At 47.6% G+C, this 18930-nt stretch overlaps 8 protein-coding genes across 8 annotated transcripts; 3 read left to right on the top strand and 5 right to left on the bottom strand.

Moving 5' to 3' along the window:
- Positions 1-38: 38 nt before the first annotated feature.
- Positions 39-2099, bottom strand: LY89DRAFT_649065 (pre-rRNA processing nucleolar protein-like protein Sik1). The gene is made up of 3 exons (XM_018212041.1): positions 1790-2099; positions 624-1743; positions 39-571 (listed from the first exon to the last, which is right to left on the bottom strand). Exons 1-3 carry the CDS (start codon positions 1954-1956, stop codon positions 311-313), a joined length of 1548 nt encoding a protein of 515 aa, XP_018069009.1. The 5' UTR covers positions 1957-2099; the 3' UTR covers positions 39-310.
- A 138-nt stretch (positions 2100-2237) lies between these two features.
- LY89DRAFT_686341 (uncharacterized protein) lies at positions 2238-3447 on the top strand. Its single transcript, XM_018215264.1, has 2 exons — positions 2238-3259; positions 3315-3447. The coding sequence occupies exon 1, from the start codon at positions 2271-2273 to the stop codon at positions 3165-3167; it is 897 nt and encodes a 298-aa protein (XP_018069008.1). The 5' UTR covers positions 2238-2270; the 3' UTR covers positions 3168-3259; positions 3315-3447.
- Positions 3448-3873: 426 nt separating this feature from the next.
- Positions 3874-4886, bottom strand: LY89DRAFT_589301 (uncharacterized protein; the record flags this gene model as incomplete). Its single annotated transcript, XM_018209522.1, has 2 exons — positions 3874-4765; positions 4819-4886. 2 exons carry the CDS (start codon positions 4884-4886, stop codon positions 3874-3876), a joined length of 960 nt encoding a protein of 319 aa, XP_018069007.1.
- A 444-nt stretch (positions 4887-5330) lies between these two features.
- On the bottom strand, positions 5331-8602 carry LY89DRAFT_783748 (uncharacterized protein). The gene is made up of 2 exons (XM_018222717.1): positions 8159-8602; positions 5331-8047 (listed from the first exon to the last, which is right to left on the bottom strand). The coding sequence occupies exons 1-2, from the start codon at positions 8359-8361 to the stop codon at positions 5566-5568; spliced, it is 2685 nt and encodes an 894-aa protein (XP_018069006.1). The 5' UTR covers positions 8362-8602; the 3' UTR covers positions 5331-5565.
- Positions 8603-9162: 560 nt separating this feature from the next.
- LY89DRAFT_619700 (uncharacterized protein) lies at positions 9163-11687 on the top strand (the record flags this gene model as incomplete). Its single annotated transcript, XM_018210891.1, has 2 exons — positions 9163-9351; positions 9429-11687. Coding segments are annotated over exons 1-2 (2412 nt in total), but the record flags the coding sequence as incomplete, so codon positions are not given.
- A 71-nt stretch (positions 11688-11758) lies between these two features.
- On the bottom strand, positions 11759-12418 carry LY89DRAFT_686338 (uncharacterized protein). The gene has a single exon (XM_018215263.1). The coding sequence runs from the start codon at positions 12342-12344 to the stop codon at positions 11979-11981; it is 366 nt and encodes a 121-aa protein (XP_018069004.1). The 5' UTR covers positions 12345-12418; the 3' UTR covers positions 11759-11978.
- Positions 12419-13559: 1141 nt separating this feature from the next.
- On the top strand, positions 13560-15273 carry LY89DRAFT_686337 (putative vacuolar protease A). Its single transcript, XM_018215262.1, has 3 exons — positions 13560-14189; positions 14239-15068; positions 15120-15273. The coding sequence occupies exons 1-3, from the start codon at positions 13934-13936 to the stop codon at positions 15234-15236; spliced, it is 1203 nt and encodes a 400-aa protein (XP_018069003.1). The 5' UTR covers positions 13560-13933; the 3' UTR covers positions 15237-15273.
- A 562-nt stretch (positions 15274-15835) lies between these two features.
- LY89DRAFT_619694 (DNA ligase-like protein I) lies at positions 15836-18875 on the bottom strand. Its single transcript, XM_018210890.1, has 3 exons — positions 18027-18875; positions 17545-17907; positions 15836-17495 (listed from the first exon to the last, which is right to left on the bottom strand). The coding sequence occupies exons 1-3, from the start codon at positions 18702-18704 to the stop codon at positions 15906-15908; spliced, it is 2631 nt and encodes an 876-aa protein (XP_018069002.1). The 5' UTR covers positions 18705-18875; the 3' UTR covers positions 15836-15905.
- Between the last annotated feature and the right edge of the window lie 55 nt (positions 18876-18930).

The raw sequence follows: 18930 nt of genomic DNA, 5'->3' as shown, positions 1-18930 counted from the left end.
CAGGCTAGCATGGTAGGCGTTGAGAGGAGTTCTGGATTCTGATCTCAAGAGGGTCGAGCTTATGCAGAAATGTCACATAAAGCACCTTAAATGCACAATCCAAGCGAAGAAACAAATTACAAAAAAGGCATTGCGCTATCTAAAGACGAGCTATGCCAATTGCACAGAAGACAAGTTTTCCCTCATCCCAGACTTAGATATAACCCACAACGCCAATATTCAAACACACAATGCCGACATCTAAACACCAACCGACGCCCAGATGCTCAGATGCAAGCCCAGATTTACATAACCGAGATCAGGAAACTATCTATTCTGAAGTCATAGATTCCTTCTTGGACTTCTTCTTTTTCTTCTTTTCGCTCAACTCAGCATCACCGTTGACTTCGCTATGTCTTCGTTTCTTGTCCTTTTTGTCCTCCTTGTCCTTCGACTTCTCCTTCTTTTCTTTCTTGTCCTTGGACTTCTTCTCTTGCTTTTGTACGGCTCGAGGGGCGATGTCTGCCATGTCAGCATCTGCGCTGGGGTCGGCAATGTTGATGTCTCCAAGAACGGCATCCATTGCTGATTTCTGTTCATTTGTTAGCGTGAGTTCAACACAAGAGTAGAGCCGGAATCCGTACCATTGCATCCTCATTTTTGGTTGGGGCAGCACCAGTAGCGTAAAAGTCGAGTCTTTCCTCAACCTGCTTTCTTAACGCAGCACCAAATTTCGTCGATGGCTCTTCCGAGAAGTTGTCGATTCTGCTAGCAAGACTACATTTGTTGGCCAAAAATCTCGAAATACGACCCTTGTTCTTAGCTCCGGCTTTTCCAATGAAACTTGAGTGGTAGATCAATCCGTATTTTGGTGTGTTTCCCTTGGTCTTCAGGGCTCTGAAAAGTGCCTTTTCTGCTCCAAGAATCTGGACAGTTGATGCGGGGTACTTGGAGAGGTTTGTGAGAGATCCGGCGTGTGAGATCAGGCGAGCAGCAACAACCTCTCCGATCAAAGTAGCAAGATTAGGTGCAACAATAGCCATCTTGTCGACGAGGTATTGGAAAAGGGATCTCCTGTATTCGGCGAGCTTGACAACGCGATTGGCGAATGCTGATACATTTTCCATGTCGGTAGCTGAGATATCTTGACCCATACTGACTCGTGCGGCGTCAATGATGGCCTGCGCAATATCTGCGTCGTCATTGACAATCGCAGCAATGTCATGCAGCGAGGAATCTGTTAAGCTCTTCTTGTCGCCGATGGCAAGAGCAAGCTTGGCATAGGTATGGTTGTCGGAGACAATTCGAATGAGCTCAGGGAAGTGCCAACCGTACCATTCTCGAACGCGCATAGAGAAAGTATTGACGGCCTTGTCGAGATGATCCAGAGTCGCAATTGCTTGAATGATGTGGTTGTCGTTCTTCTGAACAGAGAACTTTACCTTGGCACGGGAGTATGCGTGACCAAGACCAAGTTGTGCTCTCTCAACATCGCCCTCTTGTAGACCCTTCAGAAGCTTTCCCGCATGCAGTCGTAATCCCCGGAGTAGATCGGCGCACACTTCAGACGTCTCACCAGTCTCACACTCGACTCCAGGGAAAGAAGCCTTGATGCTTCCGGCCAAGTTCTTGTCCTGGACACCGAGCACAATCTTCTTCTTTTTCGAAGGCTTTGGCAGATTCAGCTCGAGGTTGGATCGCAGGTATTCGGAGAGCACTCCTTCGGACACAAGATTGACGTTCTCAAGAGCTTCAGCGGCACCTCTGTCCGGATGTTAGCTGATACAAGTTTACAGGCAATTGAATATACCTGTACGGCGCGAAGTTGACCAGCTTGACCATCTTTCCGAACTTCGCAAGATCTTGTCCGGCATCTTGCACCTCTTTCAATCGATTGCCAATCGTGTCGGCCTGGTGTTCTACATGGAAAATCGCATACCCCACCGCGCTCTCGTGGAGCAAATAGTCGATTGACATTTTCGATGAATATTGTGTGTTGATACTCCTAGATGAACACCACCCACCGCATGGGAATTCGTATCGTCAATATTAGGTTGGGAAAATATCGCTGTCCGTCGAAGCTCCGCGTACAAAAAGCTCGAAATATTTTTGGCTGTGCGGTTCTTGAGAACCCAAATTTTCAAGCTAAGGTTTGGTTGCTAGCTTATCATTGGTGGGCTAAAGCATGATGCCTCTAGTCTCAAATGGGTATAGTGGCTGAGACGGATTCCGGAGTATAACTTCACAACCCTCATCTACCTCAATTCTAAGGAAGATAAAGGATTTCTGCTATGGTTTCGACTCTTCTTAATTCTCTCCCGAGAGAGATACGGGACCAGATCCTACTTTACGTCTTGGCATCACCGACGGGTTATATTTCACTCATTGAAGCCGATACTGATGACTGGCCGTGGCGACATCTTAAAGAGCCTCTGAATATTGTGCCTACCAGCTCAGAAGGAACTATCTTCTATGATGCAACAATCAAGTTGTCGGTGCTTCGGGTTTGTAAACAAATATACCACGAATCTAAGCACGTCCTGTGGAAGCATAATGTTCTCCGACTGCAAAGACCAGAAGATCTGGCAACTTTCACAATCTGGGATAGCTTATCACATCAGCTGAGCTGCCAACTACGCAGTATTGAGCTTCAATTCGACCTGTTTGTTCCAAGGAAATTCTTTTCCACGAAAAAAGCCCTTCAAACCATGGTTGAATGGTCCCGGACAGGAGCACTAAAGAATTTCACTTTGGTGTTCACCAAGCGCGTCAACCGAAGGACTGGGCATGATGAATCGTTTCAGGAAGTGCTAGGAAGATGGAGAGGATTACCTGTATGGGGCGCTACGCCACCACCATCCATAAGTGACTGTGAAAAGTACATGGCCATGTTGAGAACTCTCGGTTCAATCGACAAAGGCTTTGCACCAGGCGTTCGGAAGAAATTGATCCTTGATACAGGCTTATCGACACGGAGCCCATTGGAGAAGCTTATGTGGCTACGAAGATGGACTCCATTGCATCCGAACTGGTTTGCAGAAGAGCTGAATCATGCCGTTGGTGGCGATTTGTACATGGACGGGATATTGTGTTACAAGGATGGGGTGAAATTCGAAGATGTTTTTGACATGAGCAGACTGCCCCAGTTTCTGCAAGCTATTGCAACAGAAAAGAGTTTCCAAACTTGATTGCGGCCAGTCTACCAGGAATGTTTGGAGGTCATAGCACGCTTCGACGAAGTTTTCTACCGGCAGACTTCGGGACCAAGATCTAGATTACAGTATGTAAAAGCTGTGATTAAGTTGCGAAGGATCTTAGTTTACCAGATTATTATAGCTTCAACGCTTAGCGGATATGAGATGTTGGATAGTAGAATAATGGGATTTCTTTTACCATAGAGTAAACTTGTGATTTTCGAGGTCAGAGTTTACAATTTAAAGATGTTTGTCTCGACGTGTTTTAGTTTGACAGATGATTCCATTTGTATAATTAGTTGCTCGATATTTAGACACTTAGACGATGGCTTCAATGTGTCTGAGTGGTTTTGAAAAGGACGGCAAAGCTGGTTACCCATACTAGACCTCATATACTCTTGTCTTTCTAGGGGATGCATAGTGTAATTTCACGGCAATAGCACAGAACAAATGGTACAGGAACTCCGCAGACTTTGACATTGATAATAGCAATATAATGCGACCAGCTATGTTAAACGAGTGCTTGATATTCAACACAACTTAAACCTTGACATTGTCCTGGGGACTTTAGGATAACTTTCCCGTTTGGTATCATGAATATCAATTCTTTCCCTGCCACCTAGCCGTCTAGCACCAGACTGACATGAACGCCAACCGGAAGACAAAATGCAAACCTGAACACCTAGAACCCAAGCACCATCTACTTTCTTTCCTCGAAGTAGAATTTACCCAGACCTGCTTCATCAGGACTGCCCATCGCGGGTTTTCGTCCCTCTCCTTCGTCAAGTCTATCTCTCACGATCCTCTCAACAGCATCAGCGCCGGAACCTCGACTGCCAACACCACCTCTTGCGGCCGTATCAACATAACCAGGTGCGTCATCTGCCAGGCCATCAATCATCCTCGCGTCTCTTCTTTGCTGCTCGGCCGTGGCTGTCGTGGACGCACTGAGCGGGGTGCCAGGTCCACTAACTTGACTAGCTAATCCACTTCTTCCCACGGCTGGACTAGCATTCAGGTCTCTCCTGTTATAGATTGGTCCACTGACGGTACTGCCAGCACCCTCTCCAAAGCCCACGAGACTTGTATCATCACTCATACCATCTCCATCCATGTCTTCGTCCATAGCACTGGCTGAAAACCGATCCCTGTCATCCATGTCCCTATAATTCGTATCCATGCTCATTTGATCTTCATCTCCAGCCTCTGTTTGTCCCTTTTGGCTTCCACTCGCCCAAGTTGTGGTCCGGCCACCAATTGAGCCAGTGGCAGACGCTGAACCAACAGTGGACATCTTTGTTGTGTACACAGGATTTCCATTTTGGTCAAAGTAACCTGGAATCTGGCCTACGTTGGCGGAAGGTCCAGCACCAGCTGCTCCTGCATTTTGATTCGGAGCTCTAACGGTGGAAACTCGTTCGAGACCAGCGAGGAAGGAGATGCGATCGGCACGCTCGCGTTCTGCTTCATTGCTGGATGGGGTGTGACGATGTCCTGGACCGCCATGAGGGAAAGAGGAGCCACGATGACCATCTTTTATGGCAGTTGTTGAGAGGGCTGAGAGCGAGGTTGTGGTGGAATTTGGGGTGCCCCTTGCCCGAGTCAGTAAGTACTGTTTAGAAAACTGCCTGTTGGAAGTACTCACGGTGCCTCTGTGGGAGTTTCTGGATTTGATGGAGGTTCAGGCATCCCAATCAAAGTCGGAGTTGCCATTTTGCCCCTGTTTGGTATTGCAGAAATTCGTGAGGTACAAGTCTCCTGCAGATATTTGGTGGGCTGATCTTTACGTCCGGTAGGCTGCAAAGTTGCGCGTTTCGATGATTTGAATGCGTGGCTCGGTTTTTCTTTAGACAGGATACTTGTTACGAAGCTGAGCAGATCCTGAATCGCGTCTTTCATACAGAGCAATATCAGTGTTGGAGTGTGCGAGGCTTTCAAAATAGGTATTTGTACGGTGCTTCGATGCTTCACACCAGGAAACAGCAGAATCACGCGAATGACGTCGGCTGCCAAGAGGAGCTAGCGCAGGAGGGGCGGGTGCAGTCACAAACACAATGTCACTTGGGCACGCGGGAGCAAGCGGAGGGCAGAGCCTAATTAAAGAAAAGGGGGCAGTTTACTCGGTTACAATGTTCACTTATCCTTTTCAACCTGAGTCTTATGTTCAATCTACAATTATTTGGATGCGTCTGCAAAGAGCTCACTATAATTTTACACATACAGCTCGACAGTATCAGCTGCCCGAAGACATTTGAAGCCAAACCGGCTATGCCACTGCCCAAAGACCAGGACAGTCTCTAGCATTGTGCGCAACTCCACTGAAAAGATCCATCGCAAAATCCAACGCCTTTTTGACTAATAGCAGCTTGACCATCTATAAAAACATGGCCAATCAAAGACCTGCTGCTACCGCACTAGTTCCATTCACTTGCCCATTACTGGCATTGCCCATGGCTGCATTTCTAGCATTCTGCTGTGTCTCCTGCTGCTGAGCCGCTAGAAGAGACCGTTGACGTTCCATCATGTTCGACTGCTGCTCTTGTGTCATGAAAGTGCGGTATTGGGTAAGATTGTTCGAAGTCTGGTGTTGGGTGGGGGCTCCTGGTGTTCCATTCATGGCTGTCGGTTGGCCCATTGATGGCTGGCCCATTGGGGTCTGAAGGTAAGGCCGATCTTGCGGCATTGGAGGAGTTGGTGTTGAGTAGGCAGGCCGGGTTTGAACTTGGGCTGTAGTGGGTTGAGGGCTGTAAGCTGGTTTCTGGGGAGACGACTGTCGAGGGAAATTGGCGCCATTAGGGTATCGGTACTGCATACCGTTTTGCGGTGTAGGAGTTTGATGAGGATAGCCAGGTTGAGCGGGATATCTGCCATTTATTTGGCCAGAAGACAGTGTCTGCGGAACATGCTGGTAGCTCTGACTTGGGGGTTGCATGTAAGGTTGACCTGAGCTATGCTGCTGGGTAGCTGACCCATAAGACTGTGATACAGGTCGAGCTGCCTGGTGTTGATAGGTTGGGGTTCCATAAGACTGGGCTGGCCGATAAGCAGCCGCAGCGGGAACTGCAGTTCGCTGAGGTTGATACCCAACTGGAGCAGTGGCTGGTGGTCGTTGCATATTCGCTGAGGGTGGGCGAATGGGTGTCTGGGTTGCACCATAATATTGACTCGCAGGAGTAGGCACAGGACGACTTGTCGCATACTGGTTACCATACAACGATGTCGAACTGGTGCGATGAATAGAAGCTGGAGGGATAGCACGAGATGTTGATGAGGATGCGGTAAATTGCGAGGCGGCCCTAATCTTCGCTGCTGCTTCGTCTTCATCCATGACGCCTTTATAGTCATTCAATTGCACCTCGATCTTCGTACTGATACTCAAGTCTGCCAAACGATCAGGGTCTAGCTTAGCAACTGCATATGGCGGCAAAGTTGCAATCATGAGAGTCAACTGGGACTTCAAGATCTCGTAAGTAGCTTGCTCTGGTTCACTTGGCTTGGTTGGAGTCCCCAGAGAAGTGGTGTCCGGTACAGAAAGAAGTCCCGCCGGTCGGCTCGCAGAGTTCAGTGACATGTGTCGAATACGTTGGTAAGAATTTAAGGTCTCCAGCAATTCCGAAATACCTTGCAAGATCTCTTCGACATCTTTCTCCTCGGCGGACTTTTCGGGCACACTTTCAAGAGGGACGAGAGACGGATCAATGCCATCATTCTCGAGTTCTTCGACCATATTCTCGAACTCTGCAAGCTCATCGGATGATTCCGAGATTTTGTTCGAACTGAGTTCTGATCCGCCCATAGTCTTGTCAATTGCCATGGTCTCCACCAGTTTCTCGAAGCTCTTTTCGCCAACTTGTTGCCACCACATACGGCTCAATACACCAGCTGGGGCAACAGCCGCTGCATCGTCTTTGGTAGGAGCGAATCCCGAGTAAGCACTCCGAAATAATGCATCGAGTTTTGCAGCCTCGGATTCGACTGGTTCAACATCGGTCGGAGCTTTCGCGCCCACAAGGCTCAAGGCTCTATCACGCTTTCGCTTGGTACCCTGCGATGAAGCGGACACATTGCTATAATCAAGCCAGTGCCCGCAAGATATTGTTTGTCGTGAATAACTAGCACTTCTTGGTAATGGTTCGCTGGCAGAAGGCTGATACCACCCGACTGTCGCCGATCTAGTAGTCGCAAGCTTGGAAGGCTTAGGTGGAAATGGGACGGGTACATCTCTCGGGGTTGGAAACAAATCGCTCAGAGTGGGGACGCGTTTCTTATCGCCAGAGAGACCAGTATTTTCCGCAGGTACGATATGTGTCGCTGTAATACCATTTGGTAGGCCTACTTCTCGAAGAGTTTGAATAATATCCCTCTGTTCTCCTGCACGTTTTGGTGGGATCTGCAGACTGGAAAATAACTGTCTCGCTCCTGGAGCACTTCCAAAAAGGGTGAGAACCATCTTGTTGTCATCGGCGGCGACCTGCTTGGATGAATTCGAGCTCAAGGCAGAATCGACATTGTATTTGGTGGAAGATGTACCGTTCACGCCGGAATGCTGTTTGTCCTCTTGCAAGGTTTTCTCTCTCTTTACTAGATCATGAGCTTGTTGCTTGAATGCTTTGACCTTCAAGGATATCTCAGACTGGTGGCCAGACAGTCGTGCACTCCCTTCAGGCAATCGAAGTGACTCCATAATACCAGAGACGGCGTTGTCGATATCTTCGAGGACTTCGTCCACATTCTTGTACGAATCTTCAGACAACCGCGTCAAGATAGATCGCTGCGTAGCCTTATCTTCTGCCTTCTGACGCTTGGCTTGGGGACCGGAGGAGGAAGGGCGTTCCGCAATCGGGCGCTCGAGGATAGAGGGGATGGGATCATATCTAGATAGGTTAGTCCAAACCCCTTCGCAAAGCTCTGTCGAGCGCAGAGGAATGTAAATGGTTGACAAGGAGACTGTGAAATGCCTGTAAACATCGAGTAGGATGACTTACCCTTTCAATACATCAATCAAATCGCGAATCATAGACTTGGATGCTGCAAATGAATCGCCAGTCGATTCACTGTTGGAGTCGGCAACACCATTCGCAAGGGACTCAGCGGCATCTTCACGTTTTCGCTTTGCTGATTGCGTGGAAGGTGAGGTGGGGGGCTCTGCAGGTATGGGGACACTCAATACCCCGTTCGCTGACGCCATGACGAGGTTGGTGAATTCTTGCGATGTAGTCTAATAAAGCTTTGCTTCGCGGTTGTCGCGACTCGCGATGAGGGTAGCGAGGGTAGCGAGGGTATGGTACGGTAGAACGAGGTCTGCAGTTTGTGGTGGTGGACATCCACTGCAATGAGTCGCGAGCGTCAAAGGTGCAGTCAATGTAAGGCTGCGCGAAATGTACTTCGATTCAGAGGAGGTGACTTCTTTCACCAAAAAAGTTCATTTGGTGCACAGTCGTAATGAGGTTCAAGATGCTGCTGGTAATTCTGATAGAAATGGCGCTAGACTGTTTCGGGGCTAGCGGAGTTTTAGTCATCTTTGGTTCTGACCCACTAAAAATTAGCAGTACGTACCGACTTTCAATGTCTGGGAGCTTTTTCTGCACAAGAGCATTGCAACAGTCTTTTTGACTCTGCAGCGCTGCATTCAACTTGCATTCTTCCCCCCAACTGACAATCGCTGGGAGATAACGTCACGCCATTGGATCAATTCTTCTACCAAGGATTAGAGCTTCTCGGGCAATATGAACGGATGCAATCGCGCCTGTACACTTCGAAATTGGGAGAGCCCTTTCTGCTCAAGACATTCTTTACGGCCAGACCACAATGTTCTAGACTTGTTCGTTACAGTTCCCCCAGCAGCATTACCATTTGCTCAAAGATAATATAGCTCCATATTCACCGTACGCCCAATGCTTTCCGATACAGTCATGGCAAAATTCCGGGATTGAATGGTGTGGACGCAATCAAGACTACCTCTACCTCAAAGTCTAGCAACATATCGACGCCAACCGGTAATCATGAACCGGTCAAGAAGAAACCCATGGTCACACCGAACGAAGCCCTTGCGAAGTACTTGGATATTCGCGAAGATTCCGCAAGAAGTGTATATTGGAAGGAAATCCGATTTAGATTAGGTTGGGATGAATTGCCGACAATACTGTTACACTACCTGCATACATCTCAATTGCGAAAGGTAAGGATGAAAATTTGGATACATGTTATACACCATTTACTAATGTGGGGCAGCGTGAATGGGATGAGCACTACCAGGTAGCCAACAAAAGGGCTTTTGCTTCACTGCGAGCGCGAGGCTTATCTTTTGACGATGTCAAGGACTGGGCAAGGATTGTCTTGGAAGACAACGCTGACGAGAGGGTACATTTGTTCTTCTCTACGTTGTCCTATTATCCTTCTTTCCTGTTTCTGGAAATTTGCCGAAGAGATATACTACGCGTTCATACTCTTAAAACAATACTAGTCCACGCATGGGACCAGATTTTGTATGAAAATGAGCTCAGTTCAAAGTCTCTAACTTCGCCGGACTCTCTGACACCACTACGCAACTTCGAAGATAATTCGTTCTCAGTCCTCTTGCATCGTCTGCTGCATCAGTGCCGTCAAATATGGCCTCCGGGAATGGTCACAGTGGCGCACATGGTGGGTCTATACATTGACAGTCTCTCGATTGATCGTATACACGGCTCCAGGACCCCAAATCCCGATAGGTATCGACAAATGTGCCGGTTGCAGAATCGCCTTCTCCAGGCGCTTGCATTACCAGCCAGAGCTGAGCCATATCAGGCTATGGTGTACAACTGGTCTGCTCAAAAAATTATTCTGGGGCTTGCTAGCACGTTTTCTCCTCCTTTGATGCTCGACCAACCCGCTTATCAAGCTGTCATAAATGTGCTTACAGCATCCAAGAAATCTTCATTGGAATCCAGATCCGCAAAACTTCGAGCTAGGACTTGGCCACCCTGGCGAATAGAGCAAGATGGCATGGATGCCCAACGGAAGCTGGAGGAAGACTTCAGCAGGACCATAGTAGCATTGATGCGTAAGAGAGAATCCGGATACTCCGATGCTTCATATGATCATATCATGAGCATATTGGGTGGTCAGGAGCCGGATGGGACGCCAACGATACAAACACGAGCTATTGTGAAAAACAGATCTCACCTCGGCCAGAATACTCCGGAGCGTCTACAATCTAGAACATGGGCTGCGAGAGTTGAAGCAACTCGGGATGTACAAGAAGCGTGGGCTGCCTTTACAGAATACACGAAGCAACGTGGAAGGCCGGGAGCTCGCATGTATTATGCAATGTTTCGAAAGCTTTCTTACGAAAACAGAAGACTAGGAGCACAACCGCACGAGCATGCTGGTGCGCCTGGAGACGGGCGAGAAGTGTTGCCTGTCCTTGATGACAATATCACAGACTTCTATAGGTCGCGGCTACAACCACCTACACAGCAAGAGCTCTATCGGGACATGCTTGCGCATGGCGTGCTACCTTCTAGCCAACTCTTGAGCTTCCTAGTACGACGCGCTTCTTCAATCGAACAGGGTTTGATGTATCTCTATGACAGTGGACTAAGCAAGCTTGGTCTGGAATATTTACATGGCGGGGATTTTTATACTTTACCTTCGTCGGAAGTCCGCGCTAAAGTTCGTGAAGATCTCGTGAAAGTTGTACCATCACGCACAATAACAGACTTCATAATACTTCTATGCCGATTTGCTCCCCGTGCTGTTCAGGTCCCCAGAGATGGAGGCACAGACGGACAACCATCGAATAATACTGGTTCGGAAATGGTTTGGGTTGTTCGTGAGGTATGGAGTGGCAATTCTCGTCACGCAATATTTTCTCAACCCCTACAGCACGCTGCATACCTCCTCAAAGCATCAGGCATGTTGCAAAGGTATGCCTGGTATGCGCTTTGGCAAGCTCTGTCGCAACGGAACATTGTCTTGTTTCCTCAGTTGTGTAGCGACCCGAAGAACTTCGAGCTTGCCTGGCGCCTAACAGCTGCTGCTCTGCAAGAATTTCAGCACCTTGGTCTTGAGCTAGATCCTCATGGATTCAGGTACATTTGCGATACATTCACGAAGTATGCAAAAGCGTACAGCAAAATGACTGGGCGCCATCTAGAGAAAGTGCTTGAGGCTGCGGACATTGTTAAGACTGAGTTCAAGAAACTTATCATCTGCAATGAGCCCTCCCATCACATGCTACCACACTTTGCACATTCGATTCATGGGGTTCATTTACATGCTTTCGTCCGCAGCATGGCAAGTGTCGAAAATTATGGCGAAATCATCCTCATGCTTGAATGGATGGTGCAGAATCATGCCGAGCTCGCGACTGTGGCGGAGCAGACTGCAAATGGCGCAAGGCATCTCAGGCGAACTCTCATAGCATCCAAAGTCTTCTGTGAAGGTACCTCTCATGAAGCCCGAGCTCGTGCATTGATAGAGGAAGTCAAGATTTGGGATGGATGGCCAACCGACGATGAAGTCGCGAAATATCGGACAACTCATCAGCCAGACCATGTGGATCAACAGCTAGGCGAAGATGAAGATGATGAGGAGGGGGAGGAGGAGGATATTGACGAGACGATTCGGCACTGAAAGTCAGGCTGACCATTATCCTAACCGTTATCGTCACAGAACTAATAAATAATGACAGCGATATGTAGGATTGTACAACATTCACTGTACAATACAACGAGAAGTTCCAGAACAGGACAGTGTAAGATATCATGGGCACAATCTCTACAATAGCATAGAAGGAGAAATATAAGATACCAATTCCAGCTCTCACTTCCCATCCTCAATCGGCTGTGCCAACCCTCCACTCCCGTCCAAAACTCCCTTCTTTTCAATCACCATAACCCGAGCCTCTTTCCCGATCGGTCGATGTCTAACTCCCTTCGGAACAACAAAAAGATCTCCTGCTTGCATCTTCACTTCCTCCACTTTTTCCTCGTGGTCAAGGATCTCTATAGTCAGAGATCCAGAAACGAGGTAAAAAGCTTCATCGTTGTCAGGGTGGGAATGGAAGATGTATGGTCCTTCTAGGAGGGCGATTTTGATGTCATGAGTGGAGTTGATGGTAGCGAGGCGAGTTTGTGTGTAAGGTTTTGTAATGAAGGAGAGTTGACTGGGGACTGAGATGGTGTTCATTGTTAGGTTTGGGCGTTGAGGAGTAAGATTGTTTATACTACGGCATTTGAGATTTCTATATAGAGAGGTTTGGTGCGCCACGCCTTTTGGTTGACATGCATGCTTATTTACTAATGTGGGTCGGTGCGATGGTGAAAGGTAGCATTTGATTTAAGATAGGCACAAAAGGTGTTGTGGGTTTGCAAAAATCATGCTGCTTGAACTAGAGAGTCCCTGAAAGTGTCGGTCCTCCATACTTGAGACCGTCTTGAGTACTCAACAGCCATGTCAAGCCAAATCGAGGAAGCTAAGATAGTACTTAGCTACATAGTATGTAGAAGACAGGTGCTCATATGAAAGAGCTAACCAGATTGACCAGATTCTTCTTTTATCACAAAATTGTTGCCCGAAGTATTTTCTGATCCGTTCCCGTTCCCACCATGCTGGTCTTGTCCTCCTTGTCCGTATACCATTTTCTTTGCCTTCACCTGTGCATCAGGCATGCTATATCCTCGTTGCATCCAATGCTTGACGAGCCTGCAATAGTCAATGAAGTCAGGCCTCATGGTGCTCTGTCTCTTATGGCGATGTGTAATTGCTGGCTTAGATTCGATGTCAGGGTGTGCGCTTGTTAGCTGTAAAAAGGATTGCTTAGTAATAGATAGATATGGAAAGGAAATTATCTAAAGAGAAATGCCATCTTCTTATATAGATATTGGAGAGAGCGTGGATGACGGGGTGTGATTGTTTTGCCAAACATTCAGACTAATTATGACATCGTGAGGTTCTTGTACGACCAAGACTATGTTTGAATGTTGTAATTTGTGGTAGTCCCAAGTTGATGATATATATCCTGATCGTCTCCCATACACCCACACAATGAGTTATTACATCAAACTTCTGGTTGTTCGGATTATGGCACGCGCTTATGGAATACTTTAACGTCCTGTGAAATCATCATGTTGCAGGAGAGTCTAAACGAGTGCGGAGCGACCGAGTCGATATGAGCGACTTCCGAGAGGTTTCGAATATCCAGAAAACGAACAGGCATAGAAGCTCGTGGTAGCATTGCAGGATTTCGTAGTCGTACCTGGAGCTCGTGGCACCAATATGGAGCCAATGCAGTCAGCCTCATGATCGGACGAGCCCTTATGACTGGTTTTCGACGAACTGCCGAGGTGTAGTGAAGGAGAGACATCCGTCTCATGTGTGGTCATGAATTCCTTCATGGTGACGAACACTCAACAGATACCTGGGTTAAAGATTCACTATCCCAAATAGACTCTCAAATGGACCCGGGTGGATTCCTCTAAAGTGCCCTTGTGATTCTTGACATAAATTTACATCGAAGGCTGCGTTCGTCTCGCCTCACTCCTGTTCCTGTCTTGTCGCCCCCAGCCACTCCTTGTTGGGTTAGCGGTGATTTCACAGGCAACCACAACTGCTCAGCAACCAAGTTCGTCATCACCCGAGAGCTTCCCACCCCCGACCTCTCTCTTTTCCCCATCAACAACCATCAATCGATCAACAAACGGGGTTGCGCATCAACATAACACACTCATACCCATCTATTACTTTGATAGTGATAGTCTTTCATTCGAATCGCAATCATGAAGGGCGCCCTCTTCGCCGCAGCGTCGCTGCTGAGCTCTGTGAGCGCTGGCATCCACAAGATGCCACTCAAGAAAGTATCACTTTCTGAGCAACTTGCTGGTGCCAACATGGATCAGCATGTCAGGCATCTTGGCCAGAAGTATATGGGTATCCGACCTCAATCTCATGTCGACGAGATGTTCAAGGAGACCTCAATCCACGTTGAAGGTGATGACCACAAGGTCCCCGTCAGCAACTTCTTGAACGCTCAATGTAAGTCGGAGTCTTAAATCAAGCTGGAGCTCTTCTAACAGTGGAACAGACTTCTCTGAGATCACGATTGGTACCCCTCCCCAGACCTTCAAAGTCGTTCTCGATACTGGAAGCTCCAACCTCTGGGTTCCATCATCCGAGTGTGGATCGATCGCCTGTTATCTCCACACCAAGTACGATTCGTCTTCCTCATCTACATACCAAAAGAACGGATCATCGTTCGAGATCCGATATGGCTCTGGCAGTCTTAGCGGTTTCGTCTCGGAAGATGTGATGACCATTGGTGATTTGAAGATCAAGAACCAGCTCTTCGCAGAAGCTACCGAAGAACCGGGTCTTGCTTTTGCTTTCGGTCGATTTGACGGTATTCTGGGTCTTGGATTCGATACTATCTCCGTCAATAAGATCCCGCCTCCACACTACAACATGATCGAGCAAGGTTTGCTCGACGAGCCAGTGTTCGCTTTCTATCTCGGCAGCACCGAGAACGATGCTGAAGGATCTGAGGCTACCTTTGGTGGCGTTAACAAGGATCACTACACCGGCAAGATCACTGAGATCCCATTGAGACGCAAGGCCTACTGGGAAGTTGACCTTGATTCTATCTCCTTCGGTGACTCTACTGCTGAGCTTGAGAACACTGGTGTCATACTCGATACCGGAACCTCTCTCATTGCTCTCCCAACCACTCTTGCCGAGCTTCTCAACAAGGAGATGGGCGCCACGAAGGGTTATAATGGCCAGTACACTGTTGATTGCGCCAAGCGTGACGAGCTTCCAGACATGTCTTTCAAGCTTAGCGGTTACGACTTTGCTATTACCCCATACGACTATATCCTCGAGGTTCAAGGTTCCTGCATCTCCACCTTCATGGGAATGGTAAGCAACCTATTGATATTCATGAATGACCCATTGCTGACAATTTTATAGGACTTCCCAGAGCCAGTAGGACCACTGGCTATTCTCGGTGATGCCTTCCTCCGAAAGTGGTACTCTGTCTACGACTTGGGCAAGGGAACTGTGGGTCTCGCCAAGGCCAAGGCTTAAATGCCTCATGTTCTATATGGAAAGATACAAATTGGAAAGGAAGTTCACGGGCATGGGGAGGCGTTTCCTTATCACTGTACTCTAGTCTCTGGGATTTCCTATGCTGCTTTGATGAATTCGCCTCACAATGGCCTGGATTCATATCCAGGGCGATAATTGATCAGTCTTGGTCGAAGACTTTCTTATGTCACGTACATTCAATGAATATCTGTCTGTGTAATGAACATATTGAATGTGCTTTTAGTGACTTGCAGTGTTACCAACATTGTGTTGAGCTTAAATTCTTGACATCGGAACGAACACTGGTAAATAAGCCAGTAGTGATCATAAATACTAATATTACTGCTGTTCAGTGATATAGATACAGACTCTTGCGAATGTTAAATCAAGTTTGAAGTTAGTCTTCGGGATCGACATTGACAATGACTTTATGTTTTGAACTTCATTCCTGACTTCATGCCCAATCTAATCTCCAGCGGATCAATGAACAATAACATACCTAGGTACCTTTGGGATCAAAAGTCCGACCCACATTCTGCTACCGCAGTCACGAGAACTCTAGATTCATATCAGACAATGATGGCTGCCTACAGGATTGACTCTTATCCACAATATTGAATTGTACAAGTGTAAAGTACATTGACACACCCTGTCACCATTCACAATACATTACTCATCCTCATCACCCTCATCTTGGACCTCCTTCCCGGGACCAGGTGCCTTCTCCTCCTGCTTCCTCCACAGCCCCGCTAAAAAATCATTCGTACTCGCCTCCTCAATCCCCTTATCATCCCTCTTTTTCAAAAACCTCGGAAATCTCAGCGACAATCCACGATCTTCACTCACTAAGCCAATGGCAGCCGTATACGTAGGACTGATCGTGATATCTGCGAACGCCATCTCCCACACTTCTTGAGGCTCAAACCATACATCTGGATGTCCTCCAGTATATTCGACGTATCTTGGTTTGGATCCTAATGTGTTTGGGCCATCTTGGGAGTAAAATTCTTTGTTGGCTTTGTAGAATGAGTCGGTGAAGCCGGATATGCATTTGCAGACGGCTTCCAAAGACCCGGATTCTGGATTTCGGCAGGCGAGGAGGATAGGTGACCACCAAGCGGCTTTGCGGCCTTGGCCGTGCCAACCTGCGACGGGGATTAAGTCCAATGTGTCGAAGGTGGTAGAGTAGTCCTTTTTAACTTTGAGCCAGGAGTCGAGGCGTTTATCTGGTTCGTACGTAGCAAGAAGCGGTTTGCGCCGGGTCTTCTTTTCGGCTGGAGAGGGGTCATCTTTGGCAGATTTCTTTTTGCCTTTTGTGGTGGTTTTTGTTGGTGGTGGAGGAGCTGCTTCTGGTGCTGCAGAGTCATTTTCTTCTATCACTTCGGATTGAAGGTTGGGATTTGGTAAATTGTCCAGAATCTTGACCATGATGCCTTCGCATTTGATGTCTGTTGCGCTCTTGAAAAACTCGAGGACTGTCTCCGAGTCTTGAGAGGTCGCATCGATACTCTTCACCCATGTGAATTGATTGGGAACTTCTGTGAAGAGTCCCCTGAGAAGTTCTCGTCTTTCGCGGAATGGTCGGTCAAGAAGCGACTCGCCGTTGAGATACATGAGGTCAAATGAGAATAGGCAGACGTCTATCTTCACGCTGCCAATTACTACATCTTTCCTAGCTCTATTGGCCAGTGTTTGAAATGTCTTTAGGTCGCCTGTATTTTGATCGACAGCAACTACTTCTCCTTCCATGATGAAACTGGAGACACCTTCGCCTCTAATCTTTGGGATCAAGGCTACCAGATCTGGATACTTGTCTGTCATGAGCTCAAGATGTCGGGAAAAGATGGTAACCTTTCCCTGATCGTCGCAATGAACTTGTGCTCTTTGACCATCGTACTTGTACTCGCAGCTGAAATCTCGACCTTGAAGTTTGGTGAGCATCTCAGACAGATCTCGAGTAATGCTACCAAGCATAGGTCGTAGCGGAATGTGTAGAGCTAGACCACATCTAATGAGTAGCTCATCACACACTCCAATCTCGAGCATGATAGGTATGAGATCATTGTAGTTAGGCCGCTTAGCGAAGCATGCTTTGACAATCTCCTCTGCTTTAGACCAGACTTCTACTAGATTCTCCTTCTTTAGCTTTGCAAGTTCTTGGGGATTTCTGAGCGAGAAATCAGCGCCAGGTGGGCGTGATAGGAGAAATGCACGAGACAATGCAATGAGCATAGTTGTCTTGACTGCCCCGATTCGAAGCTGTGTTATGATTAGTATGTTCTTACCACCAACGATTTGGGAAACTGACATGTTGACACAACGTCCTCACTATGTATCGACTCTCCTCAGCACCCCGAGCATCTTGTAGAAGTCGATCGACCACCCTTTGCTTGATCTCACCGCTTCCCGTTCCTTGGGTGTTGGCAATCTTCACAAGGGATTGATACACACCCTTGATGGAGAGTGGCTTTGGCTTCCTAAGAGTGAAGCTCTGCTTCTTCTTGGCCTCGAATGCAACATCGCCAGCATCTCCAACTTTATCGTAGAGAGCTTTCAGTGATTTATTGTCTAAGCCACAAACATTCTTTAATGCCTTGGATATGGCGGAGCCTCCAAGACCAAGTTCCAAGGAAATGTACGGCGGAGAGATGGCGTTGGTACTTAGCCACACCTAAAAAGAAATATGGTCAGGCATGATTTATTAAGGAAAATCTTCGTGTGAAAAAGAAAACAGGATGTCTGGAATAGACGACAAGAGACATATATAGGAATTGAGGGTACCAAACTTACAGTAGGCAGAAGACTACTTGGGTCACCCTCAATAATCACTCTGAGCAAATTCACAAGAGTATCTACAATCTTGATACGACTCTGTGTACTATTGACTAAGACGAAACACCTTGTGAGAAGTGCATAGGATGCATCGCCTCCCTCCGCAGCCCAGTGTCCTTGTAAGTCTTTGATATATTTTGAGGGATCGAAAGTTAATGGGCTCTCGTCGAAAGTTATATTCGAGCATATTGTATCTTCCGCCGTTCCAGCAGATTGTAGCGAGAGAGTATTCTTGCCCTTTGCCCCAAAAACAAAAGGGGTTGCTTTTGTATCATTCGGCTGTTCATACGGCTCTTGAGCTTCTCCATCGGCGCCCTCTGATGCAGGAGTATGTTTGCTTCGCTCCGGCAGGTCTGCCAGCTCCGCGTGTATTTCTGTGGCGTCTGCTTTAGTATTTTCCTGCATCTCCTTCGTTGCATCATCTTCTTGGTCCCATTCGGCCTGCAACTTCCGTGCCAATTGCTCATCCGTCAAATCTGAGATATCGCAATTATGATCGATGGCCTGCTCTGCATTCGACACAGCTTTGGGAGGGTCTTGCTTCTGTTTTCCAAAGAAATAGTCCAGACTGCGAGAGGTGGCAGGTGAAGCCTTGGAATCGCTATTAAGCTTGCGCTTTTTGGCCGGAGTTCCCATAGTGAACAAAATCACCCGTCCATGTACTAACTCTTTTCTCTCATCATCTGATCAGATATCATCTTCCAGATTTCTGCTGGCAGCATCGTCAAGAAGTGTAATGAGCTGAATGTTGTCAAATGAGGTTGATGCCGTCATCATTCTGGGGAAGTCGCGCATCAGACGCGGTCGCCAAATCTTCGGGCGTCTGTCTACTCGCTGCACTCTAAACCTTGATAAAAGCAAA

The sequence above is a fragment of the Mollisia scopiformis genome, assembly GCF_001500285.1.
Source record: "Mollisia scopiformis unplaced genomic scaffold LY89scaffold_16, whole genome shotgun sequence".
Lineage (NCBI taxonomy): Eukaryota > Fungi > Ascomycota > Leotiomycetes > Helotiales > Mollisiaceae > Mollisia > Mollisia scopiformis.
The sequence above is the reverse complement of the archived record's forward strand: the minus strand, read 5'-3'. Positions and strand labels throughout refer to the sequence as shown.

Coding starts and splice junctions, on each gene's coding strand:
- LY89DRAFT_686341 (XM_018215264.1), top strand. CDS start 2,271: ATGGTTTCGACTCTTCTTAATTCTCTCCCGAGAGAGATACGGGACCAG.
- LY89DRAFT_686337 (XM_018215262.1), top strand. CDS start 13,934: ATGAAGGGCGCCCTCTTCGCCGCAGCGTCGCTGCTGAGCTCTGTGAGC. Junction 14,190..14,238: donor CAACTTCTTGAACGCTCAAT/GTAAGTCGGAGT, acceptor ACAGTGGAACAG/ACTTCTCTGAGATCACGATT. Junction 15,069..15,119: donor TCTCCACCTTCATGGGAATG/GTAAGCAACCTA, acceptor ACAATTTTATAG/GACTTCCCAGAGCCAGTAGG.
- LY89DRAFT_686338 (XM_018215263.1), bottom strand. CDS start 12,344: ATGAACACCATCTCAGTCCCCAGTCAACTCTCCTTCATTACAAAACCT.
- LY89DRAFT_649065 (XM_018212041.1), bottom strand. CDS start 1,956: ATGTCAATCGACTATTTGCTCCACGAGAGCGCGGTGGGGTATGCGATT. Junction 1,744..1,789: donor GTCAACTTCGCGCCGTACAG/GTATATTCAATT, acceptor ACATCCGGACAG/AGGTGCCGCTGAAGCTCTTG. Junction 572..623: donor CCAAAAATGAGGATGCAATG/GTACGGATTCCG, acceptor ACAAATGAACAG/AAATCAGCAATGGATGCCGT.
- LY89DRAFT_783748 (XM_018222717.1), bottom strand. CDS start 8,361: ATGGCGTCAGCGAACGGGGTATTGAGTGTCCCCATACCTGCAGAGCCC. Junction 8,048..8,158: donor TTGATTGATGTATTGAAAGG/GTAAGTCATCCT, acceptor TAACCTATCTAG/ATATGATCCCATCCCCTCTA.
- LY89DRAFT_619694 (XM_018210890.1), bottom strand. CDS start 18,704: ATGGGAACTCCGGCCAAAAAGCGCAAGCTTAATAGCGATTCCAAGGCT. Junction 17,908..18,026: donor CAAGTAGTCTTCTGCCTACT/GTAAGTTTGGTA, acceptor ATTTCTTTTTAG/GTGTGGCTAAGTACCAACGC. Junction 17,496..17,544: donor TGAGGACGTTGTGTCAACAT/GTCAGTTTCCCA, acceptor ATCATAACACAG/CTTCGAATCGGGGCAGTCAA.